Source organism: Saccopteryx leptura, chromosome 1 (genome assembly GCF_036850995.1).
Source record: "Saccopteryx leptura isolate mSacLep1 chromosome 1, mSacLep1_pri_phased_curated, whole genome shotgun sequence".
NCBI lineage: Eukaryota > Metazoa > Chordata > Mammalia > Chiroptera > Emballonuridae > Saccopteryx > Saccopteryx leptura.
Genome location: NC_089503.1, coordinates 105,625,777 through 105,644,743, shown reverse-complemented (window position 1 = coordinate 105,644,743; position 18,967 = coordinate 105,625,777). Strand labels below are relative to the sequence as shown.

The window sequence follows — 18,967 nt, the reverse complement described above, 5'->3', positions numbered from 1 at the left end:
CCCTCATTTCTGTACGCTTTTAGTCAGAGAGCTGTAGACTGATTGAAGCACATCCTCCCGGTGCCTGTGAAGAAATAAAAAGGCTTTTATTTTTAAGTGCCTCTTCTTAAATCTGATCATTGTTAACTTGCTCAAAAATAGCTACATATCTCTGAGCCAGTGATGGATAGGAAGGTGGTGGTTAGCAGTGGCTTGTTTCTGTTTCAGTTCTACAACTTAGTATAATCTCTAGCAAGGTCCTTTCTACCCTCACTTTCTCCTAAAATAGGGATACTGAATAGGTTATTAGGATGAAGTCATCTTCAGAGAGCTTAGATATGTTTCTGACACATAGTAAGCACTTTTAAAAGAGATGATGACAACATATTCATTCAGCAAACCTTTACTGAACGATGCTGTCTACAGAGAGTGTGTCAAGTGCTGGGAATTCAGACATATATCACTCCCCCCCTCTACTCTCAAGGAGTGTAGTCTGATGGAGAAGGCAGATAAGTAGAATAAGAGAAGAATTGCTATTTTTTTATTCTATTAAGTGGCTCAAGCATTATATATTATCTACTTATAAGTAATGGCATAATATACAATAGGTTACTCACAGTGTCTATATGAAGTATAGGTATTGTCCTCATTTTGTGAATGAGAAAACTAAGGCTTTGAGAAGTTTAATTTACCCAAGATCACACAGCTAAGTGGAAAAGCCAGGATTCAATTCCAAATCTGCCTGACTTTAAAGTCTTCCTTAACTGGTATATCACACGATTGATCACAAAAACAATGTGTGTAAGTGCTCTGGCAAGGTTATACAAAACATCTGCACATGTTCCGTTAGTGATAGCCTTCATAGACCTGATTGTGTTTTGGTGTTTTATTGTTGCTACAGTCTCAGATTCTTCCTTTAGTTACTTACAGGAAATATAAGTAATCATTTGCTTAGTTGCTTAGTACTACTTCTTATAAGTAAACGGGGCACTTTCTTTGTCCTAGACATGGAAAGCCGAGGTTGAGACTCGGATTCCCAGGCACAGATGCTTTTCTTGCTGTCACTGTCTTCTTGCTGATGAAATTACCAGTGAGAGAGCTCAGGTGATAGAGGTCAGGCTTCCTCCCCAACAGTCCTCTGGCCCAGTTACCCCCTTGAATTCATTCCACCAGAGTCCAGGGAAGTTCAGATTAAAGGAGTTCTATATTGGCTGTTTGAGATGTTAAAACTTCACAGGTCTATTTGGAGCATATCCTCAACATGTGCAAACGTGTAAGCATATCTTTACATGCGCAAATACTCATTCTGTGATTATGGTTTAAGTACAGCAATTATTGGACCTATTTCAGGATCTCCAAACACACATCCAGAGCTGCTTGTACCTTTCTGTTTGAGTGAAATTAACACTTTCCTCTTTAAATGTTATTTGAGTATCTAGTTCTTTACTCATTTCAGAATATAGGTTTTCTAGAAAATTAGAAATATATCAATAGAAACATCTGATGTCTTGTGAGTGGTTGGTCACAGAGGTGGAATTGAGATGATAAGACCTCCCTGGCAGTCATTTTGGAAAAGCATATAGGACTAAAGCACAGTCACATTGCAGAAGAAGTTCTCACTGCCTCACACATCTGGATGCCAAGCAGGACAGTGTCCAGCAGGTTTAGACCGTGCCTGAGGCTCCTTCCCACATGCACTGTCTTTTCTCTCTGAGCCTTTAAGCTCCTCTCTACTTTTTCTACCCTTCTTGTATGTTTTCTCAGTACCTATTAGTCTGAAAGGCAGTAGTTGGTAATGATGCTTCACAGAACGAGAAGCCATTTTGCATTCTTCATAGCTGTTAATTCTCACAGCATCCTCTTGGGTAGGTGGGTTATGCCCACACTTATAGATACAGAAACTACGGTTCAGGAAAGGTAAATTATTACCTGAAGTACTTAAAGCTAGAAAGGGACAAATGGGAGATTGCTCCAGTTCTCCTCACTTCATAGTCTGTACTCTGCCACAAAGTTGTAGTGTTGGGGTTGTGACTGTTTTACTGTTACTGCTGCTTGCCTCCAACTTTCACATCGACCAGCTAAGAGAATGCTTTGGCCTGAGAGGTGGACTGGACTATGGCAAAGCCTCAAGGTGTGAACAGAGTGGGAGTTATGGTTAACTCGTTGGATTCTGACAACCACCTCTGACTGCATTTGTTTCAGCTTTACAGAAGGGGAAACTCAGGCTCATAAAGACTGATGCAAAGTCATAGCCAGTCAGTCTGGCACTCGAGACTTCATCCAGTCCTCTGGAGGCACCTCTTAAAGCTCACTGTCCAGTCAGTGCTGTGCACTAATTGGGTGCCAAGCCAGGAGGAGATGGCTCTGCACTGAGGAAATAAACATTTAAAAAAAGAGAAATTTTTCCCTGGCCAGTTGGCTCAGCACTAGAGCGTCAGCCTGGTGTGTGGATTCCCGGTCAGACCACACAGGAGAAGCGCCCATCTGCTTCTTCACCCTTCCCCCTGTCCTTTCTCTCTGTCTCTCTCTTCCCCTCCTGCAGCCAAGGCTCCATTGGAGCAAAGTTGGCCCAGGTGCTGAGGATGGCTCCATGGCCTCCACCTCAGGCGCTAGAATGGCTCCAATTGCAGCAGAACAATGCCCCAGATAGGCCGAGCATCACCCCCTGGTGGATCCCGGTCGGGTGCATGCAGGAGTGTCTGTCTGTCTGCCTCCCCCTGCTTCTCACAAAATACAAAAAAAAAAAAAAGAAAGAAAGAAATGTTTTGGCCCTGGCCAGTTGGTTTTGTGGATAGAGCATTAGCCTAGCATGCTGATGTCCTGGGTTCAATCCCCGGTCAGGGCACACATAAGAAGTGACCATCTGGTTCTCTCCTCCTTCCTCTCCCCATTCTCTCTCTCTTCCCCTCCTGCCAGTGACTCCATCAGTTGGAGCATCAACTCCAGACACTGAGGATAGCTCAGTTGGTCCAAGCATTGGCCCCAGATGGGGTTGCCAGGATGATCCCTGTCAGGGCACCTGCAAGAGTCTCTCTATCTCCCCTCCTCTCACTTAAAAATAAATAAATAAAAGTTTAATTTTTTTTTTAATTAAAAAAAATTTTTTTTGAATGCTTGATATTTGCTAGTTATTATACTGAGCGCTAGGGGAAACATCACGAGGTAGATGTCATCCCATTCCTCACAAAGTAAATAGTAGTGATATTGCTAATATCGCATATTATAAGATTTGTTAAAGAGAAAATCACTGTAGTTGAGACCGTGGATGAAAGTTAACATTTATTTCCATTCCAATAGATTTCGGTTTTGGGAATTTCTTTAAAACTGGTGAACTGCTGGCAACATGGTGTGGCAGCCCCCCTTACGCAGCCCCAGAAGTCTTTGAAGGGCAGCAGTATGAAGGACCACAGCTGGATATCTGGGTACTGCTTTGCTTTTCTGTGTTAAATGTACCTATAATGACAATACTTGAATACTCTGACCCATCTTTGAAGCTCTTGGTATCTAACACATAGGCAAGTAGTTCACACTTTCCCTGTCCACTGGACTGTATTTAACTGAGCATCTTGAATTGGATTCTATGAAAGAATTTCTAAGGACAGATGTTATCATTTTAACAGCAGTAATTTAATAATAAAAATTATTAAATTCAGATATTTTGGTATTTATTATAGGATAGTTTATTGTAGTAATCAGGTTTCAGATTTTTTTCTTTCAAATTTAACAAAATAGTAAATTCAAATAGAAATTTTTGAGTCCATAAGATTTTAAGAACCCTGGGGATATTTGGAAAAACAAAGAGTGTTTGAAGTTCTTGGTAGAAAAACGCCCCTGTTGTTTTTTTTCCTAGAGCATGGGAGTTGTTCTTTATGTCCTCGTCTGTGGAGCTCTGCCTTTTGATGGACCAACTCTTCCTATTTTGAGGCAAAGGGTCTTGGAAGGAAGATTCCGGATTCCATATTTTATGTCAGAAGGTAACAACATGTTCTTTTTACTAATTGTGTTATACAGAATTGGTGCTCCAAATGAAATGCCTAGGCGAAGCCTCCCTCTTCCTAAGAGTTTGGGTGCTGTATAAAGTGACTGAGCTACATTAAAAGGCATAGAAATAAGCAGCCCTCCATGTAGGTGAGAAAAGTTCCAGCCTACTTAATTGAAACAAAGTTCCCCAGACTAAGAGCAGCAAGTGTTACTTACCCTTTACTCTAGGTCTATAAATGTCCCAGGTTTATTTTAGACTTAGAGAAGCTCCTTGTAGATACATATTCACAACCATTTTACTCTAAGTTGAAATGGATTTTCCCATATATTTGGCAGGAAGTGGCAAAATTAAGAATTTTTAATTAAAACCACTAGCAACACTATTGAATTAAGATGAAATGCCATAATCCCTACCAGTCTTATATTGGGTTGTAATACTGGCGGCCGTAAAGTTTACTCCTTAGAATAATTTTTGATTATCATTCTTAACTTTTTTGTTCCTAGTAATAGTAGAATAACCCTCCAACAGTGAGGGGTGTAAACTTTGGAGCCAGACTGCCAGGTTTCAGTCCTGGGTTCACCACCTACTAGTGGTCTGACACTGGCAAGTTGTGTCTCCTCTCTGTGCTTCCATTTCTGCAGTTTATGAAATGTAAATAAACATAGTTCCCAATAGGGATGTTGTGAGGATGAGATTACTCTGCAGAAAGCCCTTAGCACTGGGCCTGGCATGTAGCACATGATCTAAGGTGAGCTTTTGTGGGATGGTAAGGAGCACAATGTCAGCTTCGAGATGAGCTCGTGCCCACAGGTGCAGCAGTGCAGTTTTCGTAGTGTCATCAGAAGGAAGTACTGTTCCGCATACATCTTCTCAGCTGCACTGACAAGGAGAAAGCGACCATCCACTGGAGAGCTCTCGCCTCACGTACAGCCTTGGTCTATCAGCCTTAGTCGTGACAGGGTCCATTTATTACCTGCATATGCTAGGAAGAAGGCTTGTTTGTTCCTTTTGTGGAAATCAAAGTCTATGTCCACTTTGAGTTGACAAATTTAGGAGAAAGGTTCACTTAGCACAGAATAGGATAGATATACAGCCTCCTGTTTTTCTTAAGTATTCATTCATGGTGATGGTTAATTTTGTGTGTCAGCATTCACCATGTGAGCTTGGTAAATATAAGTAACCTTCATTATTCATTTATTCATTTGACCTGCTTTCTGGGCACTGTGAAGGATACAAAGATTAATGTCATTGTGCAAAGTCACATGAATCAAGCAAACACTCTGAAGTGCAAGGTGACTTATGTGACTTTTGTAACATTGTGTTTTCCATAGATTGTGAACACCTTATTCGAAGGATGTTGGTCCTAGACCCGTCCAAACGGCTAACCATAGCTCAAATCAAGGAGCATAAGTGGATGCTTGTAGAAGTTCCGGTACAGAGACCTGTTCTCTATCCACAAGGACAAGAAAATGAGCCATCCATTGGGGAGTTTAATGAACAGGTTCTGCGACTGATGCATGGCCTTGGAATAGATCAGCAGAAAACCATTGAGGTAAAGTGATCAGAGATTTGACTAAAGATTAGGAATCTGTTGTACTCAGAAACTTGAAATTTCCTGCTCACATCTGTCATCCCGGTCTTTTAGCATGGCCATCCCCGTCGCCTCGACATACTGTTCAGTTTTCCCTGAAGATCACATCAGAGTCTATTTTTTTACTTTTATTCAATGTATAAACTCTTGCCTTTGCCCCATCAGCCAAAAAATTCAAAAGGAAGGTTTTATATAGAACTGAGAAAAGATAAAGATTAGAGTTTAACAAATACAAAGTAGCAAATTGCTTTCAAGATGAAGCATAAAGTTTCATATAGGTAAGAAACTAGCTTATATGGAACTTAGATGAGCAGCTATGGAGCAAGGCTGAAGGCTAAGCAGAACACAGGAGTGGCAGGCTCAGGGTAGGAGAGCCAGTGGATTCAGCTTGAGAACTGGACAAACTGAGAAGCAAAGCAGGTAGATTCCTAATTGAAAAATATTATGGGCCATAGAACTGAGAATGTCCTGAACCTAGGAAACTTCTCATCACTTTTATTTCTTTAATAGTTAACATATTCATAAGATATACATTTTTTAATACTGCCACAACAGTAAAAAAACAGAAAGAAAGAAAGAAAGAAAGAAAGAAAGAAAGAAAGAAAGAAAGAAAGAAAGAAAGAAAGAAAGAAAGAAAGAAAGAAAGAGAAAGAAAGAAAGAGAGAAAGAAAGAAAGAAAGAAAGAAAACTTTTAAGGAGGAACTGTAACAAGAAAGATATTAAATATTCCCTTGTGAATATTAAGGTCTCCTCTGCTGCCTTTTCCTTGCCTGTAGCTGTAAGTGAAACCGGACTTGCTGGCCTGCTTTACTCACCGTGCACTCAGTGGTGTTTTCTGTGTCCATGAAGTGGAGACAGACCAGCAGCTGTGTGCACAGTTCTCCTGGCCCGAGACTTTTGCTGACCGTGCTCTGCTCTGAGGTGCACTGCCCAGAGCCCCATGCAGACTGTCAGGTGGCATTAGAAGCCAAAGGAGCAGTTATGTCTCTGTATCATTAGTACCCTGGGAAATCTGGCCAACAAGAGATGTGAAAACTTGGAAGGCAACTTTATTTTCAAGTTTCAAGAGGGCAAGACTGCAAAAACAAGAGGAAAAAATTACCTAAGAATGAAGACACATTGTCTCTAATCGAAGCATCCAAATGTCAGTCTCCAGCCCAAAGTAATCACCAGAATGTTCCCCAAAGACTTTCATCCTTCACTTGAGAGTTTGCAATGGTTTGGGCTTGTATTGAAGGCAGTGGTAGCCAACCTGGTCCCTACCGCCCACTAGTGGGCGTTCCAGCTTTCATCGTGGGCAGTAGCGGAGCAACCAAAGTATAAATAGATAGATTTAACTATAGTAAGTTGTTTTATAAAGATTTATTCTGCCAAACTTAACGAAAATCCGACATAAAGTACTTGATAAGTAATTATTATTATATGCTTTAACTTGCTGTAACTCTGCTTTATCAATTTTATAAAGTAAAGTTACTTCCCTACTTTATAAATCACCATTACTGGGGAACCAGTGGGCGGTTAGAAAATTTTACTACTAACAGAGGATACAAAAGTGGGCGGTAGGTATAAAAAGGTTGACTACCCCTGGTTGAAGGTGTGGAATTAGAGCCTCTGGCTCAGGTTGCTAACCGATCATTCACCACAGTTACAGCAGTGAGGTGGGACCATATGGCAGCCTTGAGGAATGTCCACAGAAAACAGTGATGGCATTTTCTCTGAATGAAGAAAAATAAATGGATCACATTAATGTCAAAGGGGCAGTCAGGTCATTTAAAGGTGTCACATTTGTATAATTAATACTAGAAACTTGAATTACCTGCCTTTCATTAGGAACTCTGGAACTGCTTTCATTTTAAGGCATGCTTTGTTACTCTGTTTTTAAGAACACAAAGGTAGATCATTGGGTTGGTTTATGGGTCTTTGCCTTCAGCACTTGTTTTCTCTTTCAGTCATTGCAGAACAAGAGCTACAATCACTTCGCTGCCATTTATTACTTGCTGGTGGAGCGCCTGAAGTCACACAGGAGCAGCTTTCCTGTGGAGCAGAGGCTTGATGCCCGCCAGCGCCGGCCCAGCACTGTGGCTGAACAAACAGTTGCCAAGGTAACGCCCTATTAGTCAATAGTCTTATCTATGCATGTGCCTAGTCACATGGCTGACACATTTTTCATTTTGTAGTACAAAGAGTTAGGATTTCATCCTTGGTTGTTTTTCCATAAAGTTTCTGCCTGTCGTTCACTAGATTTCAAATGTTTTAGCACTTTCCTATTTTATTTCAATTTCAGTTGACATACAATATCATATTAGTTTCAGGTGTATGACTGATGATTAGACATTTATGTAACTTATGAAGTGATCACCCCAATAAATATAGTACTCATCTGACACCCTACATATTATTATAATACTGACTGTGTTCCCTCCGCTGTACTTTACATCCCCATGACTGTTCTCTAACTACCGATTAGTACTTCTTTCTCCCTTCACCTTTATCACCCACCCTCTCAGCCCCCCTAAATGTTCTCTATATCTGAGTCTGTTCCTGTTCTGCTTGTTTGTTTATTTGTTAAGATTCAGCATAAAAGTGATAAGTACTTATTCCCTTCATCTTTTTCACCCAATTCTTCTCCTGTCTGGCAACCATTAGTCTCTTCTCTGTATCTATGAGTCTGTTTCAATTCTGTTTCTTTATTTATTTTGTTCATTAGATTACACATATATGTGAAATCGTATGGTATTTGTTTTCTCTGACTGACTTATTCACTTACCATAATACCCTCTAGGTCCATCCATGCTGTCACAAATGGTAAGATTTTATTCTTTTTTATGGGTGAGGGATAATTCCATTGTGTAAATGTACCACACCTTTTTTATCCACTCATCTCCTGACGGCACCAGGGCTGTTTCCAGATTTGGCTATTGTAAATAACACTACAATGGACATAGGGGGACATGTATTCTTTGAATTAGTGTTTTGGGTTTCCTTGGATATATTCCCAGAAGAGGAATTGCTGAGTCATAAAGCAGTTCCATTTAACTTTTTAAGGAAACTTCATACTGCTTTCCACAGTGGCTGTACATCAATCTGCATTCCTACCAGCAGTGCGTGAGGTTTCCCTTCTCTCCACATCCTCACAAACACTTGTTGTTTGTTGATTTATTGATGATAGCCATTCTGACAGGTATGAGGTGATATCTCATTGTGGTTTTAATTTGCATTTCTCTGATGATTAGTGACATTGAGCGTCCTTTTATGTGTCTATTAGTGATCTCAGTGTCTTCCTTTGTCTGTTAAGGACCTCAGCCCATTTTTTAATTGGATTGTTTGGGGTTTTTTGGTATTGAGTTATGAGTTCTTTATAAATTTTGAATATTAGCCCCTTATCAGATGTATTATTGACGAATGTATTTCCCCATTCAGTAGGTTGTCTTTTCATATTCTTGATGGTTTCTTTTGCTGTGCAAAAACATTTTTAGTGTGATGTAGCCCCATTTGTTTATTTTTTCCCTTGTTTTCCTTGCCCAAGGAGGTATAACAGAAAAAATATGGCTAAGAGAGATGACAGAGATTTTACAGCCTACGTTTTCTTTTAGAGGTTTTATGGTTTTAAATCTTTAATTCATTTTGTGTTTATTCTTGTATATGTTATAAATTGGTGGTCTAGTTTCATTTTTTTTACATGTATCTGCACAATTTTCCCAACACCATTTATTGAATAGACTGTATTTACCCCATTGTATATTCTTGCTTTCTTTGTCAAATACTAATTGACCATATAAACACGGGTTGATTTCTGGGCTCTCTATTCTGTTGCATTGATATATGTCTGTTTTTATGCCAGTAACAGGCTGTTTTGATTATTTTGACCTTGTAGTATAGTTTGATATCAAGTAGCCTAATTTATCCAACTTTGCTCTTCTTTCTCAAGATTGCTGTGACTATTTGGTGACTTTTGTGGTTCCTTTTAAATTTTTGGATTACATATTTGTTACACGTCTGTGAAAATCACCATTGGTATTTCATAGGAAATGCACTAAATTTATAGATTGCTTTGGGTAATATGGACATTTTCATAATGTTACTTTTTCCTATCCATGAAGCTAGTATATGCTTCCACTTATTTGTATCTTCAATTTCTTTTTTCAGTGTCTTATAGTTTTCCAAGTACAAGTCTTTTACCTCCTCAGTTAAATTTATTCCTGGTATTTTATTCTTTTTGAAGCATATGTGAATGAGATTGTTTTCTAGTTTCCCTTTCTGATAGTTTATTATGGTGTATAAAAATGCAACTGATTTCTGAATAGTTATTTTGTATCCTATTACTTTATTGAATTCATCTATCAGTTTTAGTAGTTTTTTGGGAGAATCTTTTGTTATCTGTAAATAATGGCAGATTTGCTTCTTCCTTTCTAATTTGAATACCTTTATTTCTTCTTTGTCTGATTGCTGTGGTTAGGAATTCTAGTACTATGTTGAATAAGAGTGGTGAAGGTGGACATCCACGTCTTGTTCCTGATCTTAAGGGAAATGTTTGTAGTTTTTGCCCATTGAGTATAATATTAGCTGTGGGTTTGTCATATACATATATGGCCTTTATTATGTTGAGGTATGTTCCCTCTATTCCCACTTTGCTGAATTTTTATTTTAAATGAATACTGGGCCCTGGCCAGTTTGCTCAGCGGATAGAGCATTGGCCCAGCTTGCAGATGTCCTGAGTTCAATCCCCAGTCTGGGCACACATGAGAAGCAACTGTTGTATAGTAACCAGCGAGTTCCACAAAGACACAAAAGTCCAGATGAATTTTTAGGAGGAGTTTATTAGCTGGCGGCTGCAAGGGGTTAGGACAGACCTATATCATGCAGCCCCAAATGCTTAGGGTTCAAGGCTTATAAAGGCAAAAACTACAAAGTTTAGATAAGGAAGCCTAGTGGATGTAAGCGGCAGTTACAGAAACAAAACAGACATTGGTTACAAAAGCGAAACAGAATCAGTTAGCTTATCAGGAACTAGCAGATGTAAGCGCAGCTACAAAAGTGAAACAGGCCCTGACTGGATAGCTCAGTTGGTTGGAGTATCATCTTGAAGCATAGAGGTTCCTGGTTTGATCTCCAGTCAGGGCACATGTAGGAATGGCTCTGTGTTCCTGTCTCTCTCTCTCTCTCTCTCTCTCTCTATGTCTTAAAATCCCTTCCTTTCTCACTAAAATCAATAAATTTTTTTAAAAAAACTTTTTAAAGCAAAATAGGGAGCTCTCTGCCGCATTTTTGAAAAGTCCCTATCACAAGTTCCTGGCATGCTGATATATACTCCTGACAGCACAACTTGCGATTTGACTTAGCTTTGCAAACATTTCAAAAGGGTGGGCTCCTGGAGGCACAAAATGGTGTTGCTTCGGCTAACTTTTTAATCCTTTGTCACACAACCATCTGCTTCTCTTCCCCTCCCTCTCCACCTTCTCTCCCTCTTCTCTCCACAGCCAGTGGCTTGATTGGTCAAAACATCAACCTCATGCACTGAGGGTAGCTCGATTGATTTGAGCATGGGCCCCAGACAGGGCATATGCGGGAGTCTGTCTCTCTATCTCCCCTCCTCTCACTTCAATGAAAAAAGAAAAAAAAAGTTGCTTTCCATAACTGTTATGGAAAGTATTGTATTAGTCAACTAGGACTGTCATAACAAAGTACCATGGACTGGGTGGCTACTTTCTAACAGTTCTGCAGGCTTCAAGTCCAGGATCAAGATGCCATCAGGTTTGGTTTCCGGTGAGGACTTCCTTCCTGGTTTGTAGAGAGACGCCTTCTTGCTGTGCCCTACATGGCTTTTCTTTTGCATGTGTGGAGAGAGAGAGACAGAGCTGGTGCTTCGTCCTCTTTTTAGAAGGACACCAGTCCTAAAAAATCCCACCTTTATAACCTAATAACCTTAATTTTATCACTTTTAAGGCCCTATCTCCAAATTTAGTCATATCGGGGGTTAGGGCTTCAACATAAAAGGACTGGCAAAAGGAGGTTCACAGTTGTGAGTATGCAAAACAGAGTTTATTCTTGTGTTATTATTTATTCTTCATTAATTTATACAACTGTAAATCTGGATTTACAGTTTCACAATGTCTGTTATGTTCAAAATGCATCTAATAAATTACAACTGCCCATATGGATTTGGGCAGGGAGACACAATTCTATTAATAACAAGCGTATTCTAACTGGAACAGTAAAGATTTTCTCATAGGAAGGAACATTATTTTTATTTTCATGGTTCTAGAAAGAAAAGTCAGAATAAGAGATTCAAAACAATAAACATATGGTTTTAAATTCATGGCCTGCAGTGGCGCAGTGGATAAAGCATCAACCTGGAACACTGAGGTCACTGGTTCAAAACCCTAGGTTTGCCTGGTCAAGGCACATATAGGACTTGATGCTTCCTGCTCCTCCCCTCCTCCTCTCTAAAATGAATAAATAAAATCTTAAAAAGTAAATGTACTTTATAAATTCATTACAGTTAGTTGATTAGAGATGATCATTGTTTATTACCAAAGAAACTGTTAATGTCTGCTTCCTTGGGATATTAATCATCTAGTTATAACATATTCTTTAGTCAGGTCTGTAGAGCTGAGCATGCCATTTGAATATTTATAACTTATCTAATTCCAAAAAAACTTAGTCCCCTCACTGGTTGCAAGAATCCTAAAAAGCAGACCCCTAAACCCTACCATGAAGTGACTGTCAGAATAAAATGTGTTATTGCTCTGTCCTTACCAAGTTCACGGTAAAATGTTGTCAGAGTCCAAGTTGAATGTGACAGTTGTTGGGGAAAATGTGTTATGCCTAGTCTGGCATGGCACTACCCTGCCGTGTGAGAAGTCACCGTGGATGAAAGGTAGGGACTGAGAAGGAGCTGCACGTCAGAGTGACCACACTGGGTTCTCGCTTCCAGTGTGATATTTTTCGGTAGTGCTTTGACCTAATAATGTGGATTACTTTCATGTGGGGCCAGTCTAACAATTCTGAGAAACAAATCAAAGTTCACCTTTATGTTTTGATTGAAAATTTTATGTGAGGGAGAGAAGAATATACATTGTGATATGGTGGCTAAAAAATATTAATTTAATGACCAATGCTTGAAAGAAAAGTTGTTTAGCTTCAAAAGTGACCCAGGATATAAGCCTGCAGAATGACAATATGAGACAAGCTCTTTCTCTATCATGCTCAGAGTGGTAGCCAATGTATTTGTGCTCCTTTTTACCATCCTTGTAACAATACAACACTTTGCTATTGCTATTCTGTTCTTTATTTCATGCAGTATGCCCAGTGGTGTTGCAATGTACCAAATATAAAGTATATTCTAGATACAAAGTATATTCAAATATAAAATGTATTTCTAACACATCTCCCCATCATTGAAAACAATCAACCTGAAATTCTAACTGAGAACCGTTAGATAGTGCCTGAGAACAAACTGTATTCACTTTGCAGTCTAATTCCTATTTTAAATTCTTGTGATCATTTTAAGACTTCAGAAAGAAAAAGAAAGGAGGAATTAACATTACTGAGTGAAGGATTTTACATGTTACCTTTTACACTAACTTCACTGTGAGATAGGTAATGTGCCCTTTTTTATAGATGAAGAAAATAAGATTCAGAAGGGTTAAGTAGCCTACTGATGTTCACACAGTTAGTAAGTGATGATGCCAGGAATTAAACAGGTCTTGGGAGAGGAGACGCTAGAATTATACCATCTGTTACTTTTTGTTTGTTTGAATTTTAAATTCACCATCCTAGCCCTGGCCAGGTGGCTCAGTTGGTTAAGAGCTTCCTCCTAATGTGCAGAGGTTGCTGGTTCGATCCCTGGTCAGGACACATACAGGAACAGATTGATGTTTTTTGCTCTCTCTCCCTTTCTCTCTCTCTAAAATCAATTTTAATAAATAAATAAAATTTACCATCCTATACCCATTGAAGTGATTATGGCAAAAAAGATAGAGGCCATTCCTCTGCCTTTTAGAAACTAGTATGATTCTTCCCTCAGATGTTTCACAATGTCTGTTATGTTCAAAATGCATCTAATATATTATTCTGCTAGTTTTGAAGAGATGAGGAGGAACAGATTATCCAACAATTTCTTTAAAATTGACCCTTGCGCCTGACCAGGCGGTGGTGCAGTGGATAGAGCGTCGGACTGGGATGCAGAAGACCCAGGTTCGAGACCCCGAGGTCGCCAGCTTGAGCGAGGGCTCATCTGGTTTGAGCAAAAGCTCACCAGCTTGGGCCCAAGGTCACTGGCTCCAGCAAGGGGTTACTCGGTCTACTGAAGGTCCCCGGTCAAGAAATGAACATACGAGAAAGCAATCAATGAACAATTAAGGTGTTGCAATGCGCAATGAACAACTAATGATTGATGCTTCTCATCTCTCCGTTCCTGTCTGTCTGTCCCTGTCTATCCCTCTCTCTAACTCTATCTGTCTCTGTAGAAAAAAAATAAAAAATAAAAAAATAAATCAACCCTTGCCCACCGTCAGAATGGAAGGATCTTTTTTAAATGATTTTTCAAAAGAAGAGTTTTAATGCTTTGTTTTCTTAGAGTTCTTAACCAAGGAGACATGAAGAATGGACTTAACACCACCAGGAGCTTTCTATAGTAGTTTGACTTCAGGAACATAAGTTACTCAGCTATCGGCTTCTCTCTTTCCGCTGGGCCAGCAAGCTGTGTTCTGGCTGTGTGTCTCCTTCAAAGAGGGACAAGAATTTGTCACCTCCAAGTAACTGCTGCTTCTTTTTTCTTCCTCTTCACACACACACCCTTGCCAAGAAATAAATAGCATCTTACCCACCCCACCCCTACACAAAAAAGACAGACAGATAAATAGCACTTACTGCAGTGTACTTGTATTATATTTAGTTGTGAGTGTGTGTGTCTATCCCTGGTTCAGTTTTGAGCTCCTAAAGGCAGGGATTTTCTTTATAACTTTCCGGGGTAATATATGTAAGATTATAGACAACATATGTTTGTTGATTGGAAAAAAAAAAAGGAGCATTCTTAGATTATTACAAAGACTAGCTTTCTTGTCATCTCTATGAAAGTTATGTACCTCATTATGGAGCGTGTATGACCTATCTCAGAATAGTGATGGCTGCCTGACCAGGTGGTAGTGCTGTGGATAGAGCGTTGGACTAGGATGCAGAGGACCCAGGTTCAAAACCCTGAGGTCACTGGCTTCAGCACGGGCTCACCAGCTTGAGCACAGGTCACTGACTTGAGCATGGAATCATGGAAATGACCCCATGATTGCTGGCTTGAGCCTAAGTTTGCTGGCTTGAGCAAGGGGTCACTCCCTCTGCTGTAGCCCCCCTGTCAAAACACATATGAGAAAGCAATCAATGAACAACTAAGGTGCTGCAACAAAGAATTGATGCTTCTCATCTCTCTCCCTTCCTGTCTGTCCCTGGCCCTCTCTGTGTCAAGGAAAAAGAACAGTGGATTGCTGAGGATGCTTCACATCAATACCTGTACCATATACATATTTCATCAAATCTTTTCTGGAGTTTCCAACAAATAACAATTTATCTTTTACTCGTACCAGGAAGAATTATTTTATTCCAAAAATTTATATAGAAAGTATTAATGTTCCCAAACCATGTGTTCTTCCCATATTTATAGGCACAGACGGTGGGCTTCCCAGTGACCGTGCATTCACCGAATATGCGGCTGATGCGATCGGCCCTCCTCCCGCAGGCATCCACTGCGGAGGCCTTTCCATTCCCAGCATCCAGCTGCCAGGCAGAGGCAGCCTTTATGGAAGAAGAGTGTGTTGACACTCCAAAGGTACGGGTATGTTTGTGGGACTCTGAGTCTATAGGTTGGCTGGAGACTTTGATTTTGTCCGCAGGTGTTGTACTTGGACTTTGTTGAACTTTGCCATTTTCTCAAGTCTCTCAGGAGTGCTGTTCTTGTGCCAAAGACCAGAAAAAAGTATTCAGGGCTGAAGGCAGCTCCCATCACCTGCTTATCCTCACAGCTCTCTCACTGACTTGTCAGACCTCACCGTCTTTCTTTCTTCCCTAGTCGGTGTTTCTCTCTTCAGGTTTCTAGGTCCCACATAGGTTTTGAATATTTTTTTAAACATTGTAATTCTGAAAATAAACATAACTGACTGAAGCTATGCCTGTGTTGATTGCCTATTTCCCGCTGCATGTGCTGTAGCTGCGCAGTGACAAGCTGGCTTGTTTGGCCATCTTTCTGTCCTGTTTGGACATGAGTAAAGGACATAAGTTTACCCTGGTGTACTACAGAAAGGTGACTTTTAGAATGTGCAAGGTGACAGCTTCTCTCATTTAATGGATATTTACTTCTAATATGTGTTTTATAAACTTAGCATCAAGTATTGTACAAAGGATCATATAAATGGGCAAGCCTTGGCGTATATTCAAAGTAGACTTTGTTCTTTTTTTGTGTGTGTGTGACAAAAACAGAGAGAGACAGACAGAGACAGATAGGGACAGACAGACAGGAAAGGAGAGAGATGAGAAGCACCAATTCTTCGTTGAGGTTCCTTAGTTGTTCATTGCATGGTTTCTCATATGTGCCTTGTGAGAGGGGGACTACAGCAGACCGAGTGACCCCTTGCTCAAGCCAGCGACCTCGGGCTCAAGCTGGTGAGCCTGCAGTCAAGCCAGAGGAGCCTGTGCTCAAGCCAGCAACCTTGGGGTTTTGAACCTGGGTCCTCCGCATCCCAGTCCAACACTCTATCCACTATGCCACCACCTGGTCAGGCTAGACTTTGTTCTTTACTCACTATGTGAACTGAGCTAGGTAACTAACTTCTTTGAACCTCTGTTTTCTCTTATATTATAGAGACAACCAACTTTATGTGACTATTTTGAGGATTAAGTAAGATGTGTGTGAGGTTCTGACCAAATTGCAGGTACTTAATAAACATTGGTTTCCTGTCTTTTTAGCCTGTTTAGATAATAAAAAGGTGACTCAGACATGAATTCCGCTTCAGAGCTTATAGCCTAACAGAAAAGACAGGCATAATTGAAGACAGTGTGCCAGGTACTGAATAAATTAATGAAATATAATTGAGTCTTGGTTGTTTTTTAGCCCCTCCACCATCAGCTTGTTCTCTTTATCTATGTGTTGGTTTTTATCTTGTTTCTTCACTTGTTTTGATTTTTTCAGACTCTGCATATAAGTGAGATCATATGGCATTTGCCTTTCTCTGTCTGACTTCTGTCGCTTAGCACAATACACTCTAGGGCCATCCATGCTGTCACAAGTGACAAGATTTCATTCCTTTTTACTGCTAAGCAATATTCCATTGTATATGTATATCACATTTTTCTATATTCATTTTATTTTATTATATATATTCATTTTATTGATGGAGGCCTAGATTGCTTCATTTCTTGCCTATTTTAAATAATGCTGCAATAAACATAGGAGTGCATATGTTTCTTTGAATTAGTGTTTTGGGTTATTCAGATATATACCTAGACATGGAATTGCTGAGTCATATGGCAGCTCTGTTTTTAAGTTTTTGAGGAATCTCCATACTGTTCTCCACAGTGGCTACACCAGTCTGCATTCCCACCAACAGTGCAGGAAGGTTCCCTTTTCTTCACACCCTTACCAGCACTTGTTTGTTGACTTATTGATGATAGCCATTCTGATAGGTATAAGGTGATAGCTCATTGTGGTTTTAACTTACATTTCTCTGATGATTAGTGACATTGAGCATCTTGTCATAGATCTATAGGCCATCTGTATTTCCTGTTTGGAAAAATGTCTATTCAGGTCCTCTGCCCATTCATTCATTTCTCTTTCTTTCCTTTTTTCTTTTTCTCTCTTTTTTTTTTTTTTTTTTTTGTATTTTTCTGAAGTTGGAAACGGGGAGGCAGTCAGACAGACTCCTGCATGCGCCCAACCAGGCTCTGTCGCGACCAGAGCCACTCTAGCGCCTGGGGCAGAGGCCAAGGAGCCATCCCCAGCGCCCGGGCCATCTTTTGCTCCAATGGAGCCTTGGCTGAGGGAGGGGAAGAGAGAGACAGAGAGGAAGGAGAGGGGGAGGGGTGGAGAAGCAAATGGGCGCTTCTCCTGTGTGCCCTGGCCGGAAATCGAACCCGGGACTTCCGCACGCCAGGCTGATGCTCTACCACTGAGCCAACTGGCCAGGGCCTCTCTCTTTCTTTCTTTTTCTTGTTCTTTCTTTCCTTATTTTTACATTTGATTTATTGATTTTAAAGAGAGAGCAGGAGTAAGAAGTACCAACTCATAGTTGCTATGAGCCTTGACCAGGAAAGCCCAGGGTTTCAAACCAGTTACCTCAGCATTCCAGATCAATGCTTTATCCACCGTGCCACCACAGGCCAGATGATTTTGTTCGTTAGTTTGCTTTTGCTGTTAAACTGTTTTAGTTCCTTATATATTTCAGATATTAACCACTTTTTGGATGTGTCATTGGCAAATATCTTTTTCCATTCAGTAACTTGTCTTTCTGTTTTGTTGTTTACTTCACTGTGCAGAAACTTTTTAATTTGATGCAGTCCCTTTTTTTTTTTTTTTTTTTTTTTTTGGTGTTGTTGACTTGCCCAAGGAAATGTATCCAAAAGATATTACTGAGACCAATGTTGAAAGAGTTTATTGCTGCCTGACCCAGCAGTGCCGCGGTGGATAGAGCATTGGCCTGGGATGCAGAGGACCCAGATTCAAAACCCCAAGGTCACCGGCTTGAGCACGGGCTCATCTGGCTTGAGCACAGGCTTACCAGCTTGAGTGCAGGGTCACTGGGTGAGCATGGGATCATTAACATGACCCCATGGTCACTGGCTTGAACCCATAGGTTGCTGGCCTAACACCCAAGGTCTCTGGCTTGGGCAAGGGGTCACTGGCTTGGCTGGAGCCCCCTGGTCAAGACACATATGAGAAGCAATCAATAAACAACTAAAGTGCCACAACTACAAGCTGATGCTTCTCATCCTTCTCCCTTCCTGTCTGTCTGTCCCTGTCTTTCTGCCTCTATCTGTCTCTCGCTCACTAAAAAAAGAAAAAAGAGTTTACTGCTAACCCTGGTAAATAGAGCATCATCCCAGAGTGCCAAGGTTGCCAATTTGATCCCTGGGCTACCAGCTCATTTTCAAGGGTTCTGGCTCAACCCTGAGGTTGCCAGTTCAAGCCCATCAGGCACACATGAGAAGCAATCAGTGGCACAACCAAAAGGAATAACAAATTGATGCCCTTATTTCTCTTTCTCCCTCTTCCTTCTCTCTTTCCCCTTCTCCCTCTACCTTCCTCTCTCTCAAAAAAAAAATAATTTCTATTAATTGTTCACTGCCTGTTTTCTTTTAGAGGTTTTATGGTTTCAGGTAGTACATGTAACTCTTTAACCCATTTGAGTTTATATTTGTGTATGGTGTAAGAA

At 40.3% G+C, this 18,967-nt stretch overlaps 1 protein-coding gene across 6 annotated transcripts in view; it reads left to right on the top strand.

Annotated features, from left to right (window-relative positions):
* SIK2 (salt inducible kinase 2) overlaps nucleotides 1-18,967 on the top strand; it is a 142,349-nt gene that overhangs the window by 86,913 nt on the left and 36,469 nt on the right. For all 6 annotated transcript variants that reach the window (XM_066373351.1, XM_066373343.1, XM_066373308.1 and 3 more), the window contains 5 exons: nucleotides 3,277-3,401; nucleotides 3,830-3,953; nucleotides 5,293-5,513; nucleotides 7,502-7,654; nucleotides 15,208-15,372. In XM_066373351.1, the coding sequence (XP_066229448.1) occupies nucleotides 3,277-3,401; nucleotides 3,830-3,953; nucleotides 5,293-5,513; nucleotides 7,502-7,654; nucleotides 15,208-15,372 (788 nt within the window). The remainder of the gene's footprint in view (nucleotides 1-3,276; nucleotides 3,402-3,829; nucleotides 3,954-5,292; nucleotides 5,514-7,501; nucleotides 7,655-15,207; nucleotides 15,373-18,967) is intronic.